This window comes from Dipodomys ordii, unplaced genomic scaffold, assembly GCF_000151885.1.
Source record: "Dipodomys ordii isolate 6190 unplaced genomic scaffold, Dord_2.0 Scaffold1, whole genome shotgun sequence".
Lineage (NCBI taxonomy): Eukaryota > Metazoa > Chordata > Mammalia > Rodentia > Heteromyidae > Dipodomys > Dipodomys ordii.
This window is the reverse complement of record NW_012267217.1, coordinates 38,239,942-38,262,951: the sequence shown is the minus strand read 5'-3', so window position 1 is coordinate 38,262,951 and position 23,010 is coordinate 38,239,942. Positions and strand designations below refer to the sequence as shown.

At 38.3% G+C, this 23,010-nt stretch overlaps 1 protein-coding gene across 1 annotated transcript in view; it reads left to right on the top strand.

Moving 5' to 3' along the window:
- Trak2 (trafficking protein, kinesin binding 2) overlaps positions 1–15,409 on the top strand; it is a 57,145-nt gene extending 41,736 nt beyond the window's left edge. Inside the window, exons 10-16 of the mRNA XM_013010098.1 lie at positions 287–424; positions 4,436–4,515; positions 5,042–5,245; positions 7,266–7,564; positions 8,959–9,225; positions 11,302–11,407; positions 12,869–15,409. Coding sequence (XP_012865552.1) covers positions 287–424; positions 4,436–4,515; positions 5,042–5,245; positions 7,266–7,564; positions 8,959–9,225; positions 11,302–11,407; positions 12,869–13,535 — 1,761 coding nt within the window. The 3' untranslated portion in view covers positions 13,536–15,409. The remainder of the gene's footprint in view (positions 1–286; positions 425–4,435; positions 4,516–5,041; positions 5,246–7,265; positions 7,565–8,958; positions 9,226–11,301; positions 11,408–12,868) is intronic.
- The last annotated feature ends 7,601 nt before the right edge of the window (positions 15,410–23,010 follow it).

Sequence of the window (23,010 nt, the reverse complement as noted above, 5' to 3'; positions counted from 1 at the left end):
TTCAATATTGAATTGACAGTTCTGATTGTCTCAGGCTACATTTCAGATTTGAGAAAGTCATGTTTTGTATCAGTATGGCCAGGACACCCTTAATTCTGGCAACTTAAGATAAATATACCCTTTTTACCTAGTTTGTCATAGTTTTTGTATTGTTGAAATAATATGCAGACAGCCTTCTTTATAAAATAATACTTATCCCCATGAAATCCTTTATCCTAAGGGATTTTGTGTTTTCCCCCATTGTTGTTTTGAGGAGTTAGTAAATTATACTACCCCTTTCTTTCAGCTGCATGAGTTACAAGACAGGAACATGGAATGTCTGGGGATGTTACATGAATCTCAAGAAGAAATAAAAGAACTTCGCAATAGATGTGGTCCTGCTGCTCATCTCTACTTCTCCCAGTCTTATGGAGACTTTACTGGGGTAAGAAACTAAGAAAAATATCCTGTATTTTAAGAAACTTGTTAAAATTAGATTATCCTGAGAACAATGACATTTATGATAAAAAGTATCTTTTTTAACATGTCCCTTTATGCATATAATAAATCTAATCATATTCCATGTCGTTTGTCATTCTCCCTTTCCAAACCAGTCTCAATCTAGTTCAGTTTTCACCAATGTAAATAAAGTATATCCTCCCTCCCTCTTCCATCTCCATTTATCCGCTCCTCCATGCTAGTACCAACACCCTAGACATATTTTAACTTCCAAATATTCTTTATTGATAAAGTGTATGTTAATTGTTCAATGAGGTATCACCATGGTATCTCACATACTCATATTAGACTATACTTTGGTCTAATTGATCATACACATGTGAGCCTCTGTGTGCTTACATATATATTTATATTTTGGATCTAATATTCACATATGAAAGAAACATATTTCCTTTGTCTTTCTGAGTCTGGCTTACTTTACTTACTGTGATGGTTGCTAAGTCCATCCATTTTTCTGCAAGTGACATAATTTCATTCTTTGTAGTAGAATAATGTTCAATTGTGTATATGTACAACATTATCTTGATCCAGTTGTAGGACATCTGGACTATTTCTATAATATGGCTATTGTAAATAGTGCTACAATTAACATGGGTGTACAGGTGCCTCTATTATACCTTACATTCCTTTAGATAAATTCCCAAGACTGGTCTTGCTGGATTATAAGATAGATCTACTTTTAACTTTTCTAAGAAATCCATACTTGTAGAAAAAGTATCTTGAGAAAATATTACATGGTTCTTGTTTCTGGGATTCAATTATTACACATAGATAGTATCTTCCTTAATGCTCTAATTCATAAAAAGACAGAAATGGAAGTATAGCCAAGTGTTAGTGCCATCCATGAGGGAAAATGGTGAGTGAGAGCTCAGGGCCCTAAGTTCAAGCCCAAGTATTAGCACAAAAAATAAATAAATAAAATTTTTATTTTGCTTAGTTCCAGTTAGAGTATTATTCTCATGTAAGCAGGTATCATAAGTCCTTAGTTTCATTTATAAGTATTTTTGAATGATATAAATGAATAAAAACTGCTTTTATGCTGAATTCATAATATTGGTTCAAAGAGATATTTTAACAATCCTGTAAAATTTTCTAAATACCAAAAATATAAATTTTAGTAGATTTTTTTGTTTTTTAAGCAGAACCTTGCTTTATAGCCTAGGGTAGCCTGGAACTTACTACATGTAGGTATCCAGTTTTCCAACACCATTTGTTGAAGAGGCTGTAGAACAATTCTTTTGTCTTCATTGGTCTTTAATGACTTTTGAAAAATGTCCTCGATATAAGTTTGTGTGATGGTTCCTCATAATTAAATTCAGATAATGGTTTTCTATTTGGCAGAAACAGTGCCTTATTATCCTCATATGTGGTATTAGAGGGTGCTCTATTTTGGGGTATTATGTCTACTTATCACATTAATGCTGATACTAATTAACTACCTTGGTGTCTCAAGGTAGTTACCTGCCTTTTTTACTTTAAAGTTAATAATTAATGGCTAATTAAATTAATACTAATTTCACTGTGCAGTAATAAAAATTAGCCAACACTAGTAGCAGATACTGCTATGATATGACCAAATGAATATTTCATAGGAGAACCTTTGCAATTAAATGTCCTGTTGTTCATTAAACTTTTACTCATTAATACTATTTTCCATCAATGATGTTGAGTTGGTTATTATGACTGCCAAATGGCAAATTTCTAATTCCACCATTTTTAGTAGCACATACAAACTTTGCAGGGGAGAGGGATTCATTGTAATATTTTTATATCCATGTGTATAATACCACTCTCCCTTTTCTCCCCATTCCTCCCTTACACAATTTCAACAGGTTTCATTGTTCTAGTTCCGTTCATATAAATAAATGCTTTGACTGTATTCACCCTCCTTCACTCTCCCCATTTTCATTCCCCTTCCTACTGGTGCCCACTCCCCAACAGAAACTGTTATACATTCCTGTCATTCACTTATTGATTTAGCATACATTATTTGTACACATATTATTTGAGCATGCTTTATCATACATGCACATATTTGTACTATGATTAGATCAATCCTCTCTACTATGCTCTCTTTCCATGTCCTCCATGCCCCTCTGTTGGTCAATATTTTGTAGTAGTTTATCCAATTTTAATTTATATTAGCACAAGGTAAGAGACAGGGATTTAGTTTTAGTCACCCACACATGGATAGCCAGTTTTCCCAGCACTATTTGTCAAGCTGTCTTTTCTCCAGTGTATGTTTTTGGCAACTTTGTAAAAAATATCAACCCATTATAACTGTGTAGGCTTATATACTTATATTCTACTTGTCTATTTTTGTGCCAATGCTAGTTTTTGTTACTATGTCTTTATAGTCTAATTTGTAGTCAAGTAGTATGATAGCTCAAGTATTGATCTTTCTGATCAGGATTGCTTTGGCTGTTTGAGATCTTTTGTACTTAATGAACTTTAGGATTGATATTTCTACCCCTGAGTTTTTCCTGTCCCATTTACTTTAATTTGCTCACTTCATCAGTATTCATGGATTCTGATTATATTCAGTGGGTGATGAGCTATTTTTATTATTGTTTCATCACTCAGAGTGTCCCAGATTTGGCCAGTGCTATCTCCTTCAAGTTTGTATGTACTTTTTGTCCCAGCCGTAGCATCAGCCATTTCTCCTGGAGTTCTGGAGAATGCTCTTCTGAATCTAAGACCTGATGCTACGTGTACCTATTACTGCTAGAGTATTATTGCTGCTAGGCCCTCTGAGGATGAAGCTAGGAAATATATGTATTTTATAATACACTCACACATGTCTGTCTTTTCATCACTATTTATACTCATATACATATATTAAAAGTCGTGAGTCCACTCCTCTACCTCCAGCCTCAGTTATCTTCAGCTTAGCAACACTGAGCATGTCATCCATGGTAGTGGAATTTTCTTCCCTGGCCAAGGGAAGAAAAAAACCTTTTTCACTTCTAAATTATTTTTCTAATACTCTAAAACCTATATATGTTTGTTAAGTATTAGTAAGTTAGAAATTACAGAAAAGCGGGGCTGGGGAGGTGGCTCAGTGGTAGAGCACTTGCCTTGCATGCATAAGGCCCTGGGTTTGATTCCTCAGCACCATATAAGCAAAAAGAAAAAAAAAGAAATTACAGAAAAGCAAGAAGAAATTATTACACAGATTCATCCATTTACCTTAGTCTGGCAAGCCATTTCTTTTTGTGTTTCTCACATATAATAGTTTATTGTATTTGTTTTTTTCTATTGCTTTCCTATGAAAATATTTAATGAAAGCCAGGCGTCGATGGCTCACACCTGTAATCCTGGCTACTCAGGAGGCTGAGATAGATCTGAGGATAGCGGTTCAAAGCCAACCCGGGCAGGAAAGTCTGTGAGACTCTTATCTCCAATAAACCACCACAAAACCAGAAATGGTACCATGGCTCAAGTGGTAGAGCACTCGCCTTGAGCTGAAGAGCCGAGGAACAGCACCAGGCCCAGAGTTCAAGCCCCATGATGGGCAAAAAAAAAAAAAAAAAAAAATTTAATGAAAAGATAGTTGGTTCTTGTTCAAAGGTTGTATTTCACCTGGAACAGTGGATCACACCTTTAAGCCCAGCTCTTTGGGAGGTAGAGATCTCAGGAGGATTGCAATCTGACACTAGCCTGGCAAAAAGCACAAGACACTACCTGAAAATTTTCCAAACCCAAAAGGGCTTAGGGCATGGCTCAAGTAAGGCTGAGTGTATTACTCTCCAGTACTGCCCCACACCCTAGAAATTTTCTTTTCCACATTATCTCTCTATTTCCCTTCCTCAAAAATTTAGCCTGTTGGGCTGTTTTTTGTCTTTTCCTTTTATTGTAATGCTAAAAAATTAAATATGGAAAACTCTTAATTTATTTCAGGGAATAATCGCTTTAAGAATCTCAAACTTTTTCTTAGGAATCTTTAGCAGCTGAGATCGAGGGGACCATGCGTAAAAAGTTGAGTTTGGATGAGGATTCTTCTCTCTTCAAAAAAAAGTAAGTATATATCACAATGCTTATTTCTCAGTCATAAGAAGGCAAATGAAAAAGAAACCACAGGACCAGAATATTGCAATTCAGTGGTGGACTACTTACCAAGAATGTGCAGGTTCCTGGGTTGTATCCCTCAAAAACAAAAACAAAAAAGCCACGATCCTAAACAATAAATAAGTGGCGCTTTTGCTCAAATGGTAGAGCGCTAGCCTTGAGCTGATGAGCACAGAGACAGTGCCCAAGCCAAGTTCAAGCCCCACAACTGACCAAAAAAAAAAATTATTTAGTCACACTAAATAATAAATATATGGAGGAAATATCAGGAAGGTCAGTGGTAAATTGCTTATTACTTAGGCTTCTTTTTCATTTATGAAAGTTTTAACCTTATGTGCCAAAGTTTATTTTCTACTTATTTCTCATAAACTTTAGAGATTATTCAGGATGACTTTATTGCTAATGAATTTTGCTTGCACTTCGAAATACTTTTGGCATTTATAGTGATGGTACTGACTGCCTCTTTTTTCCACAGGGCTCAACAGAAACGGGTATTTGATACTGTCAAGGTTGCTAATGACACACAGGGCCGTTCTGTCTCATTCCCCACTCTGCTACCCATCCCAGGCTCCAACCGTGCCAGTGTCATCATGACAGCAAAACCTTTTGAATCTGGTATACAGCAAACAGAGGACAAAACACTCCTGATCCAGGGGAACAATTTGGAGGAAGTTCATGGGTAAGAAACACAGGTTAAGCAGAAATTCTACTTTTCTGGTGGTGTTGGCATACCAGATTACACATGCAAACTCTGCATGACTTTGTGCTGACCTATGAAGGTACTGATCCTGTCAGCATGCATTCAATTTTCATGCCCTACCTCATTATTTGTAAGATTCCTCATTGAATTCATGAAAGTTTTTGAAGTAAAAAGACTAAATTTAGTTATATTCAAAATGCATCTTGAATTTAACAATTCTTTACTACTTCAGTACTGCAAAGTTTAAGTCTAAATCTGCATCTTAACAGTTTGATTTTTTTTAATCCACTTGGTCATTTGCATAAATTGTCAAATTTCATTTTCTCATAACCCATTTCATAACCTTCACCTCTTTCAAGTGCTTTGGGAATTAACAATAAGCTTGCATGAATATTGCCAAGGGCCAAAGTGCTCATAATTTTGTATTTGTTTAAACTTTTTTTATTCTTTCATTAATTCATTTCACTGAATTCCATCTAACTAGAAGTTAAACAGCTTTACTGGACAGTCAGCAGAAAGCTTGACCTTGGCAACTCCAGAAATCTTTACTGATGCAGAAATCCAACATGCAAGGTTTTGGCTGTATTTCCATGAGCACTGTTCTGTGCCTACTGTAGCTCTTCATATGTCCACTCAGCCTTACTGTTACACAATTACCTTAGGTGAGGCACTGAAATAAGTGTGTGTAAACTCACAGCAGTGGCCAGAACAACTACAACCTTTCCCTTTATATCAGTTCTAAAATAATTCAATTTAGAACAGTTGAAAAGTAAAAGTGTAGGCTGGGCACTGGTGGCTCATTCCTATAATCCTAGCTACTCAGGAGGCTGAGATATGAGGATCGCGGTTCAAAGCCAGCCCGGGCAGGAAAGTTCGTGAAACTCTTATCTCCAATAAACCACCAGAAAACTGGAAGTGGCACTGTAGCTCAAGTGATAGAGGGCTCGCCTTGAGCTGAAGAGCTGAGGGACAGCGCCCAGGCCCAGAGTTCAAACCCTATGATTGACCAAAAAAAAAAAAAAAGAAAGAAAGAAAAGTGAAAGTGTGTAAGAGAAAAGAATCTTGGGCTTTTAATTTTTGTGCAACATTTGTGGAGAATTAAATGGCTCAAGCAAATTTTTTGATATATTTTTGTGGAGACAGTCTCAATACATAGCCCACACTAGTCTCAAACTTTGTACATACCCCAAGCTAGCTTTCATCAAACTTCATGATCCTCCTGCCTCCGTCGCCCAAGTGCTGAGAAATGCTGAGGTGTGCTACCATGCCTGGCTCACATGTTAATATTATTTAAATTGTTATGTTTGCAAGTAAGGACATGTAAGAGTCTAATGGGTAGCATTTTCTCTTTCCCTTTTTTTTTGGTGCTGGTAGTAGGGCTTGAACTTAACATTTTATCTTTTCATTCAGCTCTTTTCACTCAGTGGCTGGTGCTCTACCACTTGAGCCACACCTCCAGTACCTGCTTTTTGCTGGTTATTTGGAAATAAGAGTCTCTCAGATTTGTCTTCCTGGGCTGGCTGAGAATGGCAATTCTCAGATTTCCTCCTCCTGAGTATCTAGGATTATAGCTATGGCACTTTTACTGCTGAGCCATTCTTCCACCCTTCTTTGTGCTGATTATTATTTGGGATAGATATCTCATTAAAAAATTCTTTTTAGTTTTTAAGAAACTGATCTCAAGCTGGGCGCCGGTGTCTCATGCCTGTAATTCTAGCTACTCAGGAGGCTGAGCTCTGAGGATCATGGTTCAAAGCCAGTCTGGGCAGAAAGGTCCGTGAGACTCTTATCTTCAGTAAACCACTAGAAAACTGGAAGTGGTGCTGTGGCTCAAGCAGTAGAGCACTTGTCTTGAGCTGAAGAGCTGAGGGATAGCGCTCAAGCCCAGAGTTCAAGCCCCACGAATGACGAAAGAAAAAGAAACTGATCTCAAAAAAAGACAGGTCTACATTATGCTCATGACCTTCAAATCTAATCAGTGAATGTAATTTTCTCAAAGAAATTCTCAGTCACCCAGCCAACTAGGACCCTCTGAAGACAGTGATTTAGCTACGGCTTTGCATCGCCTTAGCCTGAGAAGACAGAACTACTTAAGTGAGAAGCGTTTCTTTGCTGAAGAATGGCAACGGAGGATCCAAGTTCTGGCTGACCAGAAAGAAGGAGTTAGTGGCCGTGACACCCCCACAGAGAGCCTTGCCTCTCTCTGTACTGACCAATCCGAAATCACTGACCTCAGCAGTGCCAGTTGTCTTCGAGGCTTTATGCCAGAAAAACTACAGATTGTCAAGCCCCTTGAAGGTAATGTCAGCAAAGGCCTTTTGTAAGTCATGTGGCTTATTGCACTATGAGCAGAAGATATCTTTGTTTTCCTCAAATCTTGCTGTTTGGGTGGTAGTGCATTGTGGCACTTTGTAGAAAATTAGTAGATGAAGAGATCTGCTTCTTCCAAGTCATCAACCATCATTCTTGTCTTGATGTTTTTAATGTAAACATGAGGGTGAAGAGTAGGGAGTCTTTCCTTGTCTTTACTAAGAAACATCATTGATAGCAATTTCCAATGGCAAGATAAATAAATTTCTTTGCAATAAAAGAACTCTTTACCTAAGAAGTATAATTGGCTGTATTTTTAGTTCCATTTGGTTTTTAAGATAGAACTTGAATTCAAAGTAAATATCTTTGTTTTATGAGATATTGAGGGCACTCAAATGAATCTTGGACATTATTAAAAAAGAATTTTTGATTCAAACAAAATTTTGAGTAGACAGTTGATAGCAAGCCCTCAAACTCAAAGGTTCTGTAACCTTTGAGGTTTGATGTAGGCTGTAGTGACATGATTAGAGTTGGATCTAGTGCAAGTGTTTGTCAGGGTCCCGCTGAACAGAACAAAGGGCATATACCCTCGCCTATCACATTCATCTCCCTGGGGTCCTGGGATCCCAGGATCTACAACTAGTGTAGAGAAGTACACAGAGAAGCTACTGAACATTTGTCTTCAAACTCAGGAGCATGGCTTCAGCTTTTAAATTTGTAGGCCAAGCCACATAAGTATTGATTTTCTGCCATCATAATACAGCCCACTTCTGTCGCCTCTGAAGGGTATTTATGCTTCTCACTGCCTCAGCATCCTACTTTTTGTTAAGAGTGTTTTCTTTTTTGTGGTACTGGTGTTTGAACTGAGGATCTCTCACCTACCAGACAGGGAGGCATTACACTAAACCAAAACCAAACCTTCCAGCTCTCTGCTTCTTTAGATACCCTTTTTAGCTTTTTTTTTTTTTTTTTTTTTTTTGCTGGACGTGGGACCTGAACTCTGGACCTAGGCACTGTCCCTCAGCTCTTCAGCTCAAGGCTAGCGCTCTACCACTTGAGCCACAGTGCCACTTCCAGCTTTTTCTGCTTATGTGGTGCTGAGGAATCGAACCCAGGACCTCATGCATACAAGGCAAGCACTCTGCCACTGAGCCACCTTCCCAGCCCAAGGTTAACTTTTGAAACAGATTATTACTAGTGCCTTCAATATCTTGTCAGTCTTCTACAGAGAACTTTAATTTGCAAGTTTTAACAAAGTATCAAGACCAAATAAGGAGTTATTGCTTTCATTATTGTTATTAAACATAGAAATTGTAGCTTCTGTTTTAAGAATTGAGATTTGTGGAACATGTAAAACATTATTCTTGTAATTGTATATTCAGGATCACAAACTCTGCATCATTGGCAGCAGCTGGCTCAACCAAACTTGGGAACCATTCTTGATCCACGGCCAGGTGTCATTACTAAAGGCTTTACCCAGTTGCCCAAGGATACCATCTATCACATCTCAGATTTAGAGGAGGATGAAGAGGAGGGTATCACTTTTCAAGTTCAGCCACCTCTTCAAGTAGAGACAACATCTGCAGTATCCAAGCCAGTAACAGGGATCTTTTTACCCCCTATTACTTCAACTGGTGGACTAGTTACAGGTGAGAAGAGTACAAATAATGAAAATGTATAGTATTAGTGACATTCTTTTTTTTTTATCTTTTCAGCTTTGCATAAGTTGGACAGAAGAGTTAGACCAGTCAATCAGTGTTTCACAAACCTTTTGGTGTCAGGATCTCTTTACACTTTTTAAAGTCCTTGAAAATTCCAAATGGTTTATCTATATGGATTTTATCTGTTCATATATACTATGTTAGGAATCAAAATTGAGGGGCTGGGAAGGTGGTTCAGTGGTAGAGCGCTTGCCTTGCATGTATGAGGCCCTGGGTTCAATCCCTCAGCACCACATAAGCAAAAAGAAAAAAGCCAGAAGTAGTGCTGTGGCTCAAGTGATAGAGCGCTAGCCTTGAGCTGAAGAGCTGAGGGACAGCACCCAAGCCCAGAATTCAGGCCCCATGACCGGACCCAAAAAAAAAGGAATCAAAATTGAGAAAATATTAAAATGTTAACTCACTTAACTGCTACATAGTAATGCCATGTTTTATGAAGAATAGCTATATTTTAAGTAGTGAGGAAAATAGTTCTATTTTAAAATTTTGTAAGTTTCTTGCTTTCCCATTCAGCTTATTGTAATATTGTGGTGTTTGGGTTCAACAATTTGAAGAAAATATGGCCTCATGCTAACATGTAGTCAGATTAGTCTTTTCAGGTAGTTATGGATATTTTTGTATATTACACTTGGTAAGTAGGAATTTAAGTATTTATAGCAATGTGGAATTGGAAACCCATCAATGAGTTTTCATATTTGTCTACATTAAAATTGTCTTTTTCTCATACATGGTTTGGTATTATACATTGGTCATTAAGAAAACACTGACTCATGGGGCTGGGAAGGTGGCTCAGTGGTAGAGCGCTTGCCTTGTATGCCTGAGGCCCTGGGTTTGATTCCTCAGCACCACATAAGCAAAAAGAAAAAAAGCTGGAAGTGGCCCTGTGGCTCAAGTTGTAGAGCGCTAACCTTGAGCAGAAGAGCTGAGGGACAGCACCCAGGCCCAGAGTTCAGGCCCCATGACTGGACCCAAAAAAAAAAGAAAGAAAGAAAACACTGATTCACTGAGTTATGTCAGTCTTCCAAATGTTGACACATTTTTATTATATCTTTAAATCACATTAAAGCCACCACGTGTCTCAAGAGAAAAGGTTTTAAGTATTAGGAAGTTTTTAAGCTTTCAATAGATACAAGTTTTCCAAAATCATAATTTTGACTTAAAAGCTCAAACTTGTCACTGGTAGGAAATACTGTCAACTGATTTTCTTGGAGGAACAGGCATAGTTCATTAAAAAAGAAGGGAAAAAAATAACACCTGCCAAAAATCTAAGTCTAAATTACTATAATTTGTCTGTTAGTTGTTCTTGCAAGTCAGCTGGTGTTCCATGACAAAATTTCAACTCAGCTGTCCACATGCTTTTCCTCTAGATAACCACCATGTCCATCAGTATGCTGCAGGAATGCTTCACAGATACTTTTCATTTCACTGTACAGCATAGTAAAAGACTGAAGGACCAAGACTCAAGACTTAGTGGTTAATTTTTACTGCCTCATAAAGGACATTTTTAAGTAGATTTGACTTTTATTAAATACTATGTGTGTGTAACAATGAATAACTTGGTATAATTTGATGACACTGTCCTGATTTGTGCTAAGGAGCTGCAGATGTCAACGCCATTAAAAACTAAAGCTCCTCATCCCCATCCTCGTTTTACCTGTGGGCAGCCACGAAGTCTACACTTTGAGAACCACAGAAATAGTTTGACTCAGTATTTTGGATGACTAAGTCTTTTTAATTTTTTAATGATTTCTTTCAGAATATGTTTTCTCTGATTTCTAAGCTGTTTTTATGCCTTGTTTATTTGCAGTTTTAAAGTATTGAAGGATTTGGCTATATACTAACCATCTTATACTGGCATAGTATTTATGTATATTTCCTTTGCATTCGGGGATTTTTACTTCAAGAAGCAATTGATACATGCTGGATTATTAATAAACAATGAGCTTGTTACCCTATTAACCTAGTCTTTCAATTTTGTGTTTGGCTCTTTAAAAATCTCTATTTCAGTTTCAACCTCAAACCCAGGAAAGTGTCTGTCATGCACGAACTCAACATTCACCTTCACCACCTGTAGAATATTACATCCCTCTGATATCACCCAGGTTACCCCTAGGTAAGAAGGCCTTGGAAATCTGGGGCCTCACAGGAATTTCTTTTTAATTTTTAATTCATCCCATTATTAAATATTTTAATTAATAATTTCATTTTAATTCCAAGAATTTTAATTAATATTTTGTGGTTGTAATAACTCTTGTGAGGACGTAGCACAGGTGAGTTTGTATTATGAAAAATGAGGCAGAGAAAGTTGATAGTTAATATGACCCAGCTGAAGCTATAACCAAGGTTAGCCTTATCAAAAAGAAGAAATGCATAGAGCAAAGGCTCTGGGGTTCTACACATGAAGTTTCTCTTTTTCTTAGGATCCATTATTCCTCTTGGTACCAGTGTGTGACAGTATATGTGGAATATTTCAAGCAGGGAAGTTCACCCAAGCATCACCATTCAGAGATTTTATTGGCGCTTCATTGAGTAGGAATGGTTGGATAGTTACACTTGTGGTTGAACTCCATTCTCCAAGTTGACTGTGCATTGCCCAGCCATCATCTGAAAGCACATAAGATGACTGTGTGTGGCAAGGCCAATTCTAAGCAAAAACAGTCCCAGCATTTTAACAGATTGCCTCCAAGAAGCTGAGGCAAAGGCCAGATGTCTCTGAGCAAGGCCACGTTATTTGCTAACAGGATTCTCTTACTCATATTGAAGCAGTTTCTATTCTGCCATGCAGCAAATCGTACTATTGTGTTGCTTTGAAGAAAATGTGGCATTTTCTTCAAGGTAGCTTTCAGAAAATAAATTGTCCATTGTAGGGATAAGGTGGCCTAGAAATAAAAAAGGAAGAAGATATGAAAGGGAGTTAGGAGTAAGAGTACAAAATGAATAGACAATAAAAACTAGTGTATGAATTGTACAATAAAGTCTTATGTACTTGCTAAAATGATTCAGGAATTCCATTCTTTCTTTTACCATTTGATTCAGAATGTCTGTAGGACAGCAGTGAATCAATTGTTTAGGGAAGCATTTAGATGATATCCAGTAAAGATCTAGGTAAAGCCTATGATGAACACAACTGTGATTGTTCTGTATTGTTCCTGTAATCACCAATATAACTTGGTTATAAAATTGGTTCTTGAAGGGACTTTCAACGCAAATAGACACTACCCTATGAGATACACAGTTTGGAGAAGAGAAATCAAGTTCATTCTGTAGCAAAATAGAAATAAGAGTTTAGAGACTGGGCATAGAGAGTAGATAGAACCTACTGGAATTAAGCAAGGAGTCAAATTTGCTTGTGTATTGCTTCCTTTATAAGTTGACATACTGCTTCTTTTGTATTGAAGCATATTAAATGCTGGCAGTATATGTTGCCAGGCTGACGGAATGACAGTGCCACCATGCCCAGCTCTTTATTGGTTGAGATGGGATCTCTCAAACTTACTGCTTGAGCAAGCCTCAAATTATGATTGCATCCAAGCTGATTTTAGTCTTAAAACTTCCTCCCATTTTTCCCTTTCAGCTCTGGGTTCCCTTCGCTGTCCCATGGAAGTAATGGGAACAGTTCGCCAAATACAGCTATGAAGTCTCCTTCCATGTCCTACCGACTCAGCACTGGTGAATCCATCACAAACCGACGAGATTCTACTGTGACCTTCAGCAGCACCATGAGTTTGGCCAAGCTACTCCAAGAGCGAGGCATTTCTGCTAAAGTATACCACAGCTCAATTTCAGAGAACCCCCTACCCAAAGCTGTGGCTACCCCTTTAACACCACCAAATTCTCCATCTCACTCACCATGCCCGTCTCCCTTTCCCTTTGAGTCCCGAATGCATCTCTCTGAAAATTTTCTGGCCTCTCGCCCTACTGAAACATTCCTCCAAGAGATGTATGGTTTGAGGCCTTCGTGGAACCCTCCTGATGTTGGCCAGTTGAAGATGAACTTAGTGGAAAGACTGAAGAGATTGGGGATAGCCAGAGTGGTCAAGACCCCTGATCCCCAGGAGAATGGGAAAAGCCAGGAGACAGAAATCAATTTTCAAAAACCAGACTCTGTTATTTATTTAAATTCAGGTAGCAATTTATTGGGTGGACTAAGGAGGAACCAGAGTCTTCCCGTCATGATGGGTAGCTTCAGTGCCCCAGTTTGCACAGCCTCACCCAAAATGGGTATCCTGAAGGAGGACTGAAGCATGGCTCTAACTGACCTCTTCTTTGTATTAGTGTGTTAGCACAGGAAGGATAGACACGCACTGATATGTGAAGTTGAGTCTGATTGAAAGAAAAGGAATGTTGCAGAAGGATTGTGAATGTGGAGGGAGGAAGTGGAGGAATGGAAACAAAAGTAGGATGAGGTCCACAGGAGTGAACTCTGGTGAACTGAAAAGTATAAATGAATGGGTCACGAAATGCTTGGAGACAGGAAAGAAAGATTTAGTACACTTCTTCAGCTGAAAATGAACAGAAAATAACTTCAGGATTGTTGAAACATGCCAGAAATACTATAAACTTCACTTCTGGAAAACATAATCAGGGAGAACCTGCTTAAAAGAGTGGGAAGAAAAGAAGCAGTTTTGACTGTGCCCCTAGAAACTGTCCCAAAGGCTTGGCATGTTGAGTTCAGGTGAGACTCCTGTTCCTCTGCTAGTGCCTGGTCAAATTATGAATTTATCTACTGGCTTACTCACAGCATTGGCAAAACAAGGAATTAGATATTTTTCGCTATAGCCAAAGTGGAGATTTGCTTTTTCCTGTTTTTAGGCCTTTGAACCACTGGGAGCACAAACATTCTTTGGGTTCATTTGGGGATCTAGGGAGCATAGCTCCAGTGGTAGAGCACGTGGCTAGCCCCCCAAAAGAAAAATAACTCACTTTCTTAAATTTGTATTTTTATACAATATCAGAAAAACTTCAGTTTGGGTAGCAGTTGGGAGGGATTTACTTTAAGAAAGAAAATAGCAAATTGGAACCAAGGAAACTTGTTTTTAGACTATTTCTTCTGGATAATACAGTGGCCAAGGAATACATAGTTGCATATCTCTGATATTTCCTTGGAGGCTATAGGGGTCAAACCAGAAGTGCAATCTGTAGGAATTAATGTTAAGTTGTATGTATATGTAAGTTCTTTGTAAGGAAAGTTCATTGTGACTTTTTCCAAAGTGCACTATGCATATTTTTAATGGAAAATGACATGTATTTGCACAAAAATTCTCAGGCACATTAAATTATTATAAACTGAAGTAAGACCCAGGTGCTTGCTTTGAGAGTGTGATATTTCTGCTTAGTATTTTTCCTAATATAAATCCAAACATATCTGCCTTGTTCTTGGCATCTGTGGAATTAGATAACCAACTTTTTTTGTGAGAGAGATAAGGCTTCTTTGTCTCTCATGTTCTTTTTTTACAAACTGAAACAAAGTAAGACCATAAGATTAGGTTTCCACATTCAGCTGAATGACACAGGCTGTAACTTGGGAAGACACTGATCTCTTCTAGTGTTGCCAGTAGAGTCAGCTCCTCACCAGACGGCATGGCGTAGGCCAGGGAGTAATGCTAAAGAAGAAATATCATTACCTAAGACATGATTCAGAGATGAGGAGGAAATCATGATTTTGTTTCTGAAAACAAGGAGGTGTATTGCTTGATCTTTTGGTGCTTAATTTGCTAGTAACTTTTCTCCTTTGTCCTGACTTAACTAAAAGGCAATTTTCTGAAGAATTCTCGATTTCTGTTCCTAGAGTTCTACCCTGGCCAGGAGGGTGCATCCTCTCTCCTCCTGACCAACATTCATGCAATGGTAAGAATGTGTGAGAGCTTTTGTTTTTAGCACATAAATATATTAATGTCTTTTAATAAAACTTGTTAAAGTAAATTTCTCAAAAATAAAATTGAATGAAAAAAATCCTCTTCCTGTTTCACCCCTTCACTTAGTCAAGCTGCTGTCAGCACGCACATGCTCATAAAGGGTTCCAAGTCAGTAAGTTACCCTGACTGGAACAGGCCCTAAAACAAAATTCCTAATGCTGAAGTTTTCTAAATATTCTAATCCACCTTTTTAAAAAAAATAGCATTTGAATTTTTACTCTCTAAAGTAACTCCAGGGTGCTTCCTTTAGCCAACTCAAAGATTGTTTCCTAAGAAAGTGAGCTTCCTGTTGCCTGGGCATTTACAGTTTCCAAAAAACCACGGGAAGTACAAAAATATAGGATGCAATAGTACTACTGAGTGTTAAGTGATCAGATTTACATATGTGTGTGTATATATGTATATAGAATATAAATCACTATAAAGTAAGCTAGATTTTGTTGTGTTCAACATTAAATACAGTTTGTATGCTTTTAATAATGCCTCAATGATCACCAGAGACAGAGCGATATGCTAGGAGGCAAGCAAGCACATCTGGTTAAGTAAACCAAATTTGGGTTTTTGAAAAATTAGATTGATTATAATGTTTGGTCAGAAACACAGTAATTGTATTCTGGTATGTGCTTGTCTCTAGAAATGAATCCTGTCTTAAAACTGGGTTTTGCTGTTTTTGAAATTTCCACCTAAAAACATTTTTAAAATAGCCTGAGAATCCCTGTTACAACAGACCTGTCTGCATAGTATAATGAGAAGAACTGGAGTCTTACAGCAAATTTCTCCTTAGGTTACCTGTTAAGCTTTAATCCTGTTCACATTTCAGTTCTTCTGTAGTATCAGGTGGATGTGTTTTTTTGTTTTTGTTTTTTGCGGGGGGTCCAGTCGTGGGGCCTGTACTCTGGGCCTGGGCGCTGTCCCTCAGCTCTTCAGATCAAGGCTAGTGCTCTATCACTTAAGCCACAGTGCCACTTGCAGCTTTTTTCTTTTTTCTTATGTGAGGAATCAAACCCAGGGCTTCATGCATGCAAGACAAGCGCTCTATCACTGAGCCACCTTCCCAGCCCCTGTTTTGTTTGTTTTGTTTTGTTTTGTTTTTAATGCCAATATGGGAAAACACAACCTTCTTTTTCCTCTGTTAAGATTTTCAGTGATGATCCCTCAGGTATTTCTAAATTTACCTAGTAGAAGATATCATTTTACTGAACTCAGAATTCAAAATTCTCTTGAATTATGAAGATCCAAAATCTTACATAAATAGATCTTAGATAGGGACCTTTAGGGAGAAGTTAATGACTATTGTTAACCTAGTTTTTTGTTTTAAGTTTTGTATTATTGCCCTTGGTTTGACAGAGTGATCAAATTTTCTCGAGGGAGGAAAAAAGCTAGTGGCAACTCACAAGAGCCAGTTCTCTCTTATTGAGGCATATTTTATCTACTCAAAGTTCACTATTTTTTCTGATGTAATTAGTACTAGGTTGCTATAACATTAACTTCTGAGATTGCAACTCAGGCTGTCAGTAGTCCACTGGCTACTGTCACATGCAGAGGCACCTGTATCCGAATGCACCATGCCCATGGTGCCAGACCATAACTAGCCACAGTGTCCAGCACAGCCCCTGAGAATGGGCAGAAGGTCTCTATTTGGGGAAGCCAGGGAAATACATTATGTGATATCCAGAACTTTGCTTTGTCAAACGGCACTTTGTGCACCTTCTATTGCTTTGTCAAATGTAAATCAGATAATAAACACAAGTAGCTTCTTAAATTTTCCTGTGTCTTGCTGTGGTTTTGTCCCAACCCTTACACAGATAATTCTGCACTAAGTCTTTCCTTTATGCTCTTTTTGGTAGAAAATAACCTGTACTTAGTAAACCAGCACACAAAACAAAAAACCTACTAATAGTTCTAAGTGGTAAACAGATCATACATAGTTCATGTCTTTTTTAAAAATAGAATTATGTCTGCATATACTGTAATAGCTCCTGAGCAAAATTACAGCAACAAAAAATAGAATCTAACATCAATGATGAGCAAATACTAAGTCTGAGAAAATTCAGGAAGTGTGAAACGATTCTTTTGCTATTTATGTGGACTATTTACAAATTGTTCCAAATAAACTAAATGGAAATGTGTTGAACTCAAAAGGTCATTTGATACTCTCTTTTCTACTTTACAATATAATTTAGATAGTTTTAAGGCTAATATCTCTATTAAATTATGAACATTTTGTGAAGTTTAAGAGTCTTCTTTGACTCCTAATCTCCAACCACCAAAAATCTAGAAGTCAAAGAATGGCTCAAGTGACAGCAACAGACTTAAGGGAAAATCTAAGCAAGAGCATGAGGCCCAGTTCAAAGGCCCAGTAGAAAACTAAACAAAAAAAAAAAAACTCTTAAACTCTTCTCCTATTTATAGCATCCTAGGTCTATGTCTTATTAACTGAACTCATGGTCTCACCCTGAACCTGTTCATCTCCTTGGTCCCTTCTTGTGTCAGTAGATGGCACCACCGACAACTCATTAGGTCAAGCTTCAAACCAGGAATCATCATGCTGTTCTTTCCCTGTTCACCCTGACATCCCATCCATCAGCAAGTCCATGCTCCTCTGCTTCTCAGAGGGGCCTCTCTAAGTCTTCTCTGGACCTCTGACACAGACTCCTGTCTTGACCCTTCCAATCACATTTCTATACCTTCCAATCACAGTGATCTTTCCAGTATGCAGATCTAGTCTGATTCCTTTTCTAATTAAAATTGTTGTCTAACTCACTAGAAGAGAAATTCTTGCTTTAAATTGCAACAGGTGAGTCTCCCAATGTAAGGTTTGTTGCACTTTCGTTGAAATAATTCATTGTTTCCCTTTAGTCTCTAGGCTCAAGTGAGCACAGGAACTGAGGTATGACCCACACCTATCCACAGTGTCTAGCATGCAGGAAACAATAGTTGAATGGATGGATGAATTTAGAATAAGGGTCAAGAAGCTGTGAGTTGTGACCTATTAGATCACAAAAACAATTTAGTGCATTGCAACCAGCTTCATTTTGAAAAGAGAAATAGCATGAAACTTTTATTTTGGTCGGTCAGAGGGCTTGAACTCAGGGCGTAGGTGCTGTCCCTAAACAGTTGTTATGCTCCAGGCTAGCACTCTACCACTTTGAGCCACAGTTGTATTTCTGTTTTTCTGGTCATTAATCGTAGATAAGAGTCTTGAGGACTTTCCTGCCTGAGCTGGCTTTGCCTCTAATCAGAGGTCAGCTTCCTGAGTAGCTAAGATTACAGGCATGAGCCACATGCACCTTGCAGCATGAAACTTTTTATTATAAAACATACGTTATAAATGACAAATATTCTTCATTTTTTCTTTGTTGCTTTTTTTTTAGTGGTACAGTTTTGCTATGTACTTCAGGCTGGCCCTGAACCCAAGATTCTCCTATGTCAGCCTCCTGAGTGCTAAGATTGCAAGCCTGTGCCACCATACCCAGCAAATACTTTCTCTACAATGAGAAAAAAAAATCTGAAACCATTAGTAATAGGAAAAAAACTCCTGCCATAGAGAATTTGTATACTTATTGATTTGAAAGCTTTAAATTCAAGGAGAAAAATAACCTACTTTTGAGTTGTAGGTTTCAGTGAGAAAGTGACAGAGGAACCTAAAATCCATTACAAATTCTTGCTGGCAACTCTGGCTATTGGCCAAGAAAGCTTAGTAGTGTTGTTTAATTCTGTTTGCTCTGAATAATTCTATTTGTGTTGTGGCTGATTAAGAAAATGGGAACCTAATGTGAGTTCATTGCTGTTCAGGGTAGGCACTGATTTGAGTTGTGGAGAATTTAACTGGCTGTTTCTCCAACCTTTAAGAACAAGGTTCTCTGAGCCAATGAGGAGCTGCCATTCTGTTTCCATAGCAATAAAAGAAACAAACCTTCACTGCTATCTTAAGGATAAACCTCTCATCAGGCCCAGTCAAAAAGTCTTTAAATGGAGGGTTGATTTTCTCCTGTAGTTTGGCTTTCACCCAATACCAAGAGACAAGTAGATTCTCTAGAAGTTCCTATTTGTGCCAGCTCAGCCTTTTTAAGAATCTCAACTGGATTCACTGAAGGTCTTCACTACATATACTGTGAGTTTCTGCTTTAGTGTCTTAACAGTTTTAAGTCTCGTTAAGACACTTGACTTTGAGAAGAAATCACACAAGAAAAACACATCTTTGAACTGTGTAAGGTAAGCTTTTTTGTTAAAGATTTATAAAATGTTTCCTTCTGATTACTTACACTAACCAGAGACCCTCTCTGGCAGGCTCTGTGGGCACACAAATAGTGAGTCTCGTGTAAATTATCAGGGAGAAATACAGAAAAGGAAGACAAAGTAGGAAAAATCATCCTTACACACACACACACACACACACACACACACACACACAGATTACCCCCGCCTCCCGCCCAAGAAAAGACTTCTCAATGGTTCAGTGAGAGGATACTGAAGTCAAGGGTTGAAATTTAACCGGTAAGCCCAGTTATTCAAATATTGTACCTCTATGCCCCTCTGTTAGTGGTCATTGCCCAAGACCTCCAATTGTGCTCTTTGTCACCTTGTCCTAATTACTCCCCTAGCACCTCAGACCACCTCAGGATTAGTGATTTCCAAGATCCCATTTTGTGGATATGGAAACTAAGACTCAGAAAAGTTAAGTTTTTGTACAGTCCTACTCCTAAGCAGAAGAGCCTCCATCAAAGTCAGACCCACCTGATTTCAAAGCCCAAGCAAAATATTAGTTAAGAATGTCCTGGGGGGAGGGGAATCATAATTCTAACATTTTTGGCCAAAATTCATTTTATAATATGTTTTCTTCTAACATTTGTCTTATAGATGCATACTTTCATATAATTGTGTCCAATGCATTCACATCGTTTTATATCTTTTATAAGACTTTATGTTTCTACACGTTGTGTTTTTTGTTTCTTTCTATGCTGGGGATCTTCTATATACTAGGCAAGTGCTCTACCACTGATACACCCCCAGTCCTCTCACAGATTTTAAATAATTATTTAAATCTTCGTGACTGGCAAAGTGCCAGTGGCTCACATCTGTAATCCTAGCTACTTAGGAGACTGACAGCTGTGGATCACAGTTCAAACCCAGCCTGGGCAAGAAAGCCTATGAGACTCTTATCTCCAATGAACAACCAAAAAGCTGAACATAGAGCTGTGGTTCAAGTAGTAGAATGTTAGCCTTGAGCAAATACTCAAGGACAGAATCAGAGTTCAAGCCAATGACCAGAACAGAAAGAATATCTTTGTAAATGATCATTTAAAATTGGTAGGACAAAGGGTGAACTAATTCAGCACTGATACTCACTAGATACTATATTGGAAATGAATTATGCAACTGGGGGAAAGAAGGGGATTGAGAGGGGAAAAACTGGGAGAAAATGAAGGGAGGAGGTGACACTGTTCAAAAATAGATCTACTCATTACCTGATTTATGTAACGGTAACCCCTCTGTACATCACCTTGACAATAAAAGTACGTAAAATCCACTGAGTGATACATGCATTTTACCTACATATTCTGATTTGGAACTCCAGTGCTATTGTCTAATATATTGTAATGACAGTTGCAATGTATTTTGACAGTTTTATCTGGGAATAATCTTTTCTCTGTGTTGAGTTAGTTCCTATGATTACAATCACCCAGGGTAGTAGTCAAGCAGCAAACAGTTATCAAACAACCCTTCAAGACAAATTGGACCTGTCAGGCTCAGTGTAGGACACAGAGAAGGTCAGGGTAGAGGCCTGGCCTTCAAGAACTATATAGTCCTGTTGGATAAGCAAGGCGCATCATAAAAAGTACAGTTGCTAGGAGCAGGCCTTCTATGACCTCTCACTTCCTGTCCCAAGAATATACACCTTCAGGGTCAGGGTTGGTGCCTTTCCTCTTTGAGGCCAAGCAGAAATGATGTTTTTTTTCTAACTGAACTCCTTCTAGATTTCTCACCTAGAACCCAGGCCCTTGTGACCTCACCTTCTCACCTGGTTGGCGCAGTCCCTCTGCTTCCCTGACTGTTCCTCCTTGACTCTGATGTGTGACATTTCTGACAGGGTCGCCAAGCACAGCAGAGCAAGGACAGTTATATATGGGTGGCCTTGTCACCTGATTTTTGGCTTTGGCAGTTACCCAGTCTCTTGGCCTCCTTTCTAGCCATGACCTTTATTCTACATGGCATTTTGGTCCCAGGTGTCTGATCCAGTCTGTCCCTACCCCCATCTCCACCTGCATACCCTTCCTTTCTCTCAAGGTCAGGTCTTCTGCCTTAGCACCACAGCTCACTCAGCAATCAGTTGACAGTCCTGCTGACCGTAAGCTTACCAAGGAACAAGGTATTTCTCCGGTGTCCATCTGAAGTGTAGCCAGTACTCACAGTGTGAGCTTGTATTTGTGCGGATGTGTCAGCATTTACAAGTATACAAGTTATCACCACAGATCCTCAGAGCACAGAGGTCTCATCTGGTCAGGAAAGTTAGTCTCCAGGTCCTGCTTGTCTCTAAGTCCTTAGACCACATGCCTAGTTCTTTAGCCATGGGTCATGTAATAGACAAAAAGGAATATTATTTCATTTTTTAGCTGACTCTTAAATGTATCCCAGTGTAATATTGAAGCCAGTCATTAAGAAGTTAAAATTAAGTCTGCTATCATTGTAATACTTCCATTGGGTATTGATTTTCTCATAACACATTTTGATGTTCATGTTTATTGTTTATGAAATATTCCACCTATATCACTTAAAAATCAAATGATGTTAAAAATAAGGAAACATCAGCTTGTGCCTCACCCTCCATACATGTAGTTTCTGACTTAAACTCATGTTTCATGCTTTTTGGACTTTTAATTTTGGTTTGAGGGGGGATTGGGTTTGTTTTGGGTCAGTGCTGGGGATAGAACACATCACCACACATGCTAAGCAAGTGCTGTCCCCATTTGTTTAAAACTTTTCAGTTTAAACCTCTTCTCTTGACTTTTTGGTATAGTAAAGGAGAATTTAACTCTTATTTATCCTTCCTCCATCCTCTCCCCTGTTCATCCCATGTAGTCACCACTCATTCTTTAGTTAGCTCAATATACACCATCTTGATCATCTATAATTACATTTACATTCTTATACAATTTTCAAACCTGAAGTCATTGCACATTTATTTATTTAGGTTTCTGTATCTCTTACTAATTTCCCCAACATGTTATGTTTCCTGCTTCTCTGTAACCATTTTCCACAAATGACTTAAAACACCACCAATCAACAATCTTATAGTACTGAAGATCAAAGCCCGAAACACATCTGAAATCAAGGTATGTTCCTTTTAGAGAGCAACAGAACTGTGTTCTTCTAGACATCCTTCTTTTTCTTTGCCCCTTCCAGTTTCTACAGGATGCCCAAATTCCTTGGCTTAGACCTCTCTCTCCATCACTCTTCTATTTTCTCTAACTCTAATAATCGAATTACAGCCGCAAATCCCCCTTTCTATGTAAGGTTAGACAGCTACGGGAATCAGCACAAAGACATGTTTGGGATTGGAAGAGAGGAAAGGTGACATTATCCACAGGTGCTCCACAGGTCTGTCAACTGCCTGTCAATGACATCAGGAAATCTACCAGTTCTGAGCCTTGAGTCTTTTGGAAACTATAAGGCTGGAATTGGCTTTCTTCCTTCTTCAGAGGCCATGGTGTGCTGTGGTCAAGGTCCTAGTTACTGTGCCAAAATTACATTGGCTCCTGTGTCATCTCCCATTTTCTTATACTTCTGAAATGAAAATTCC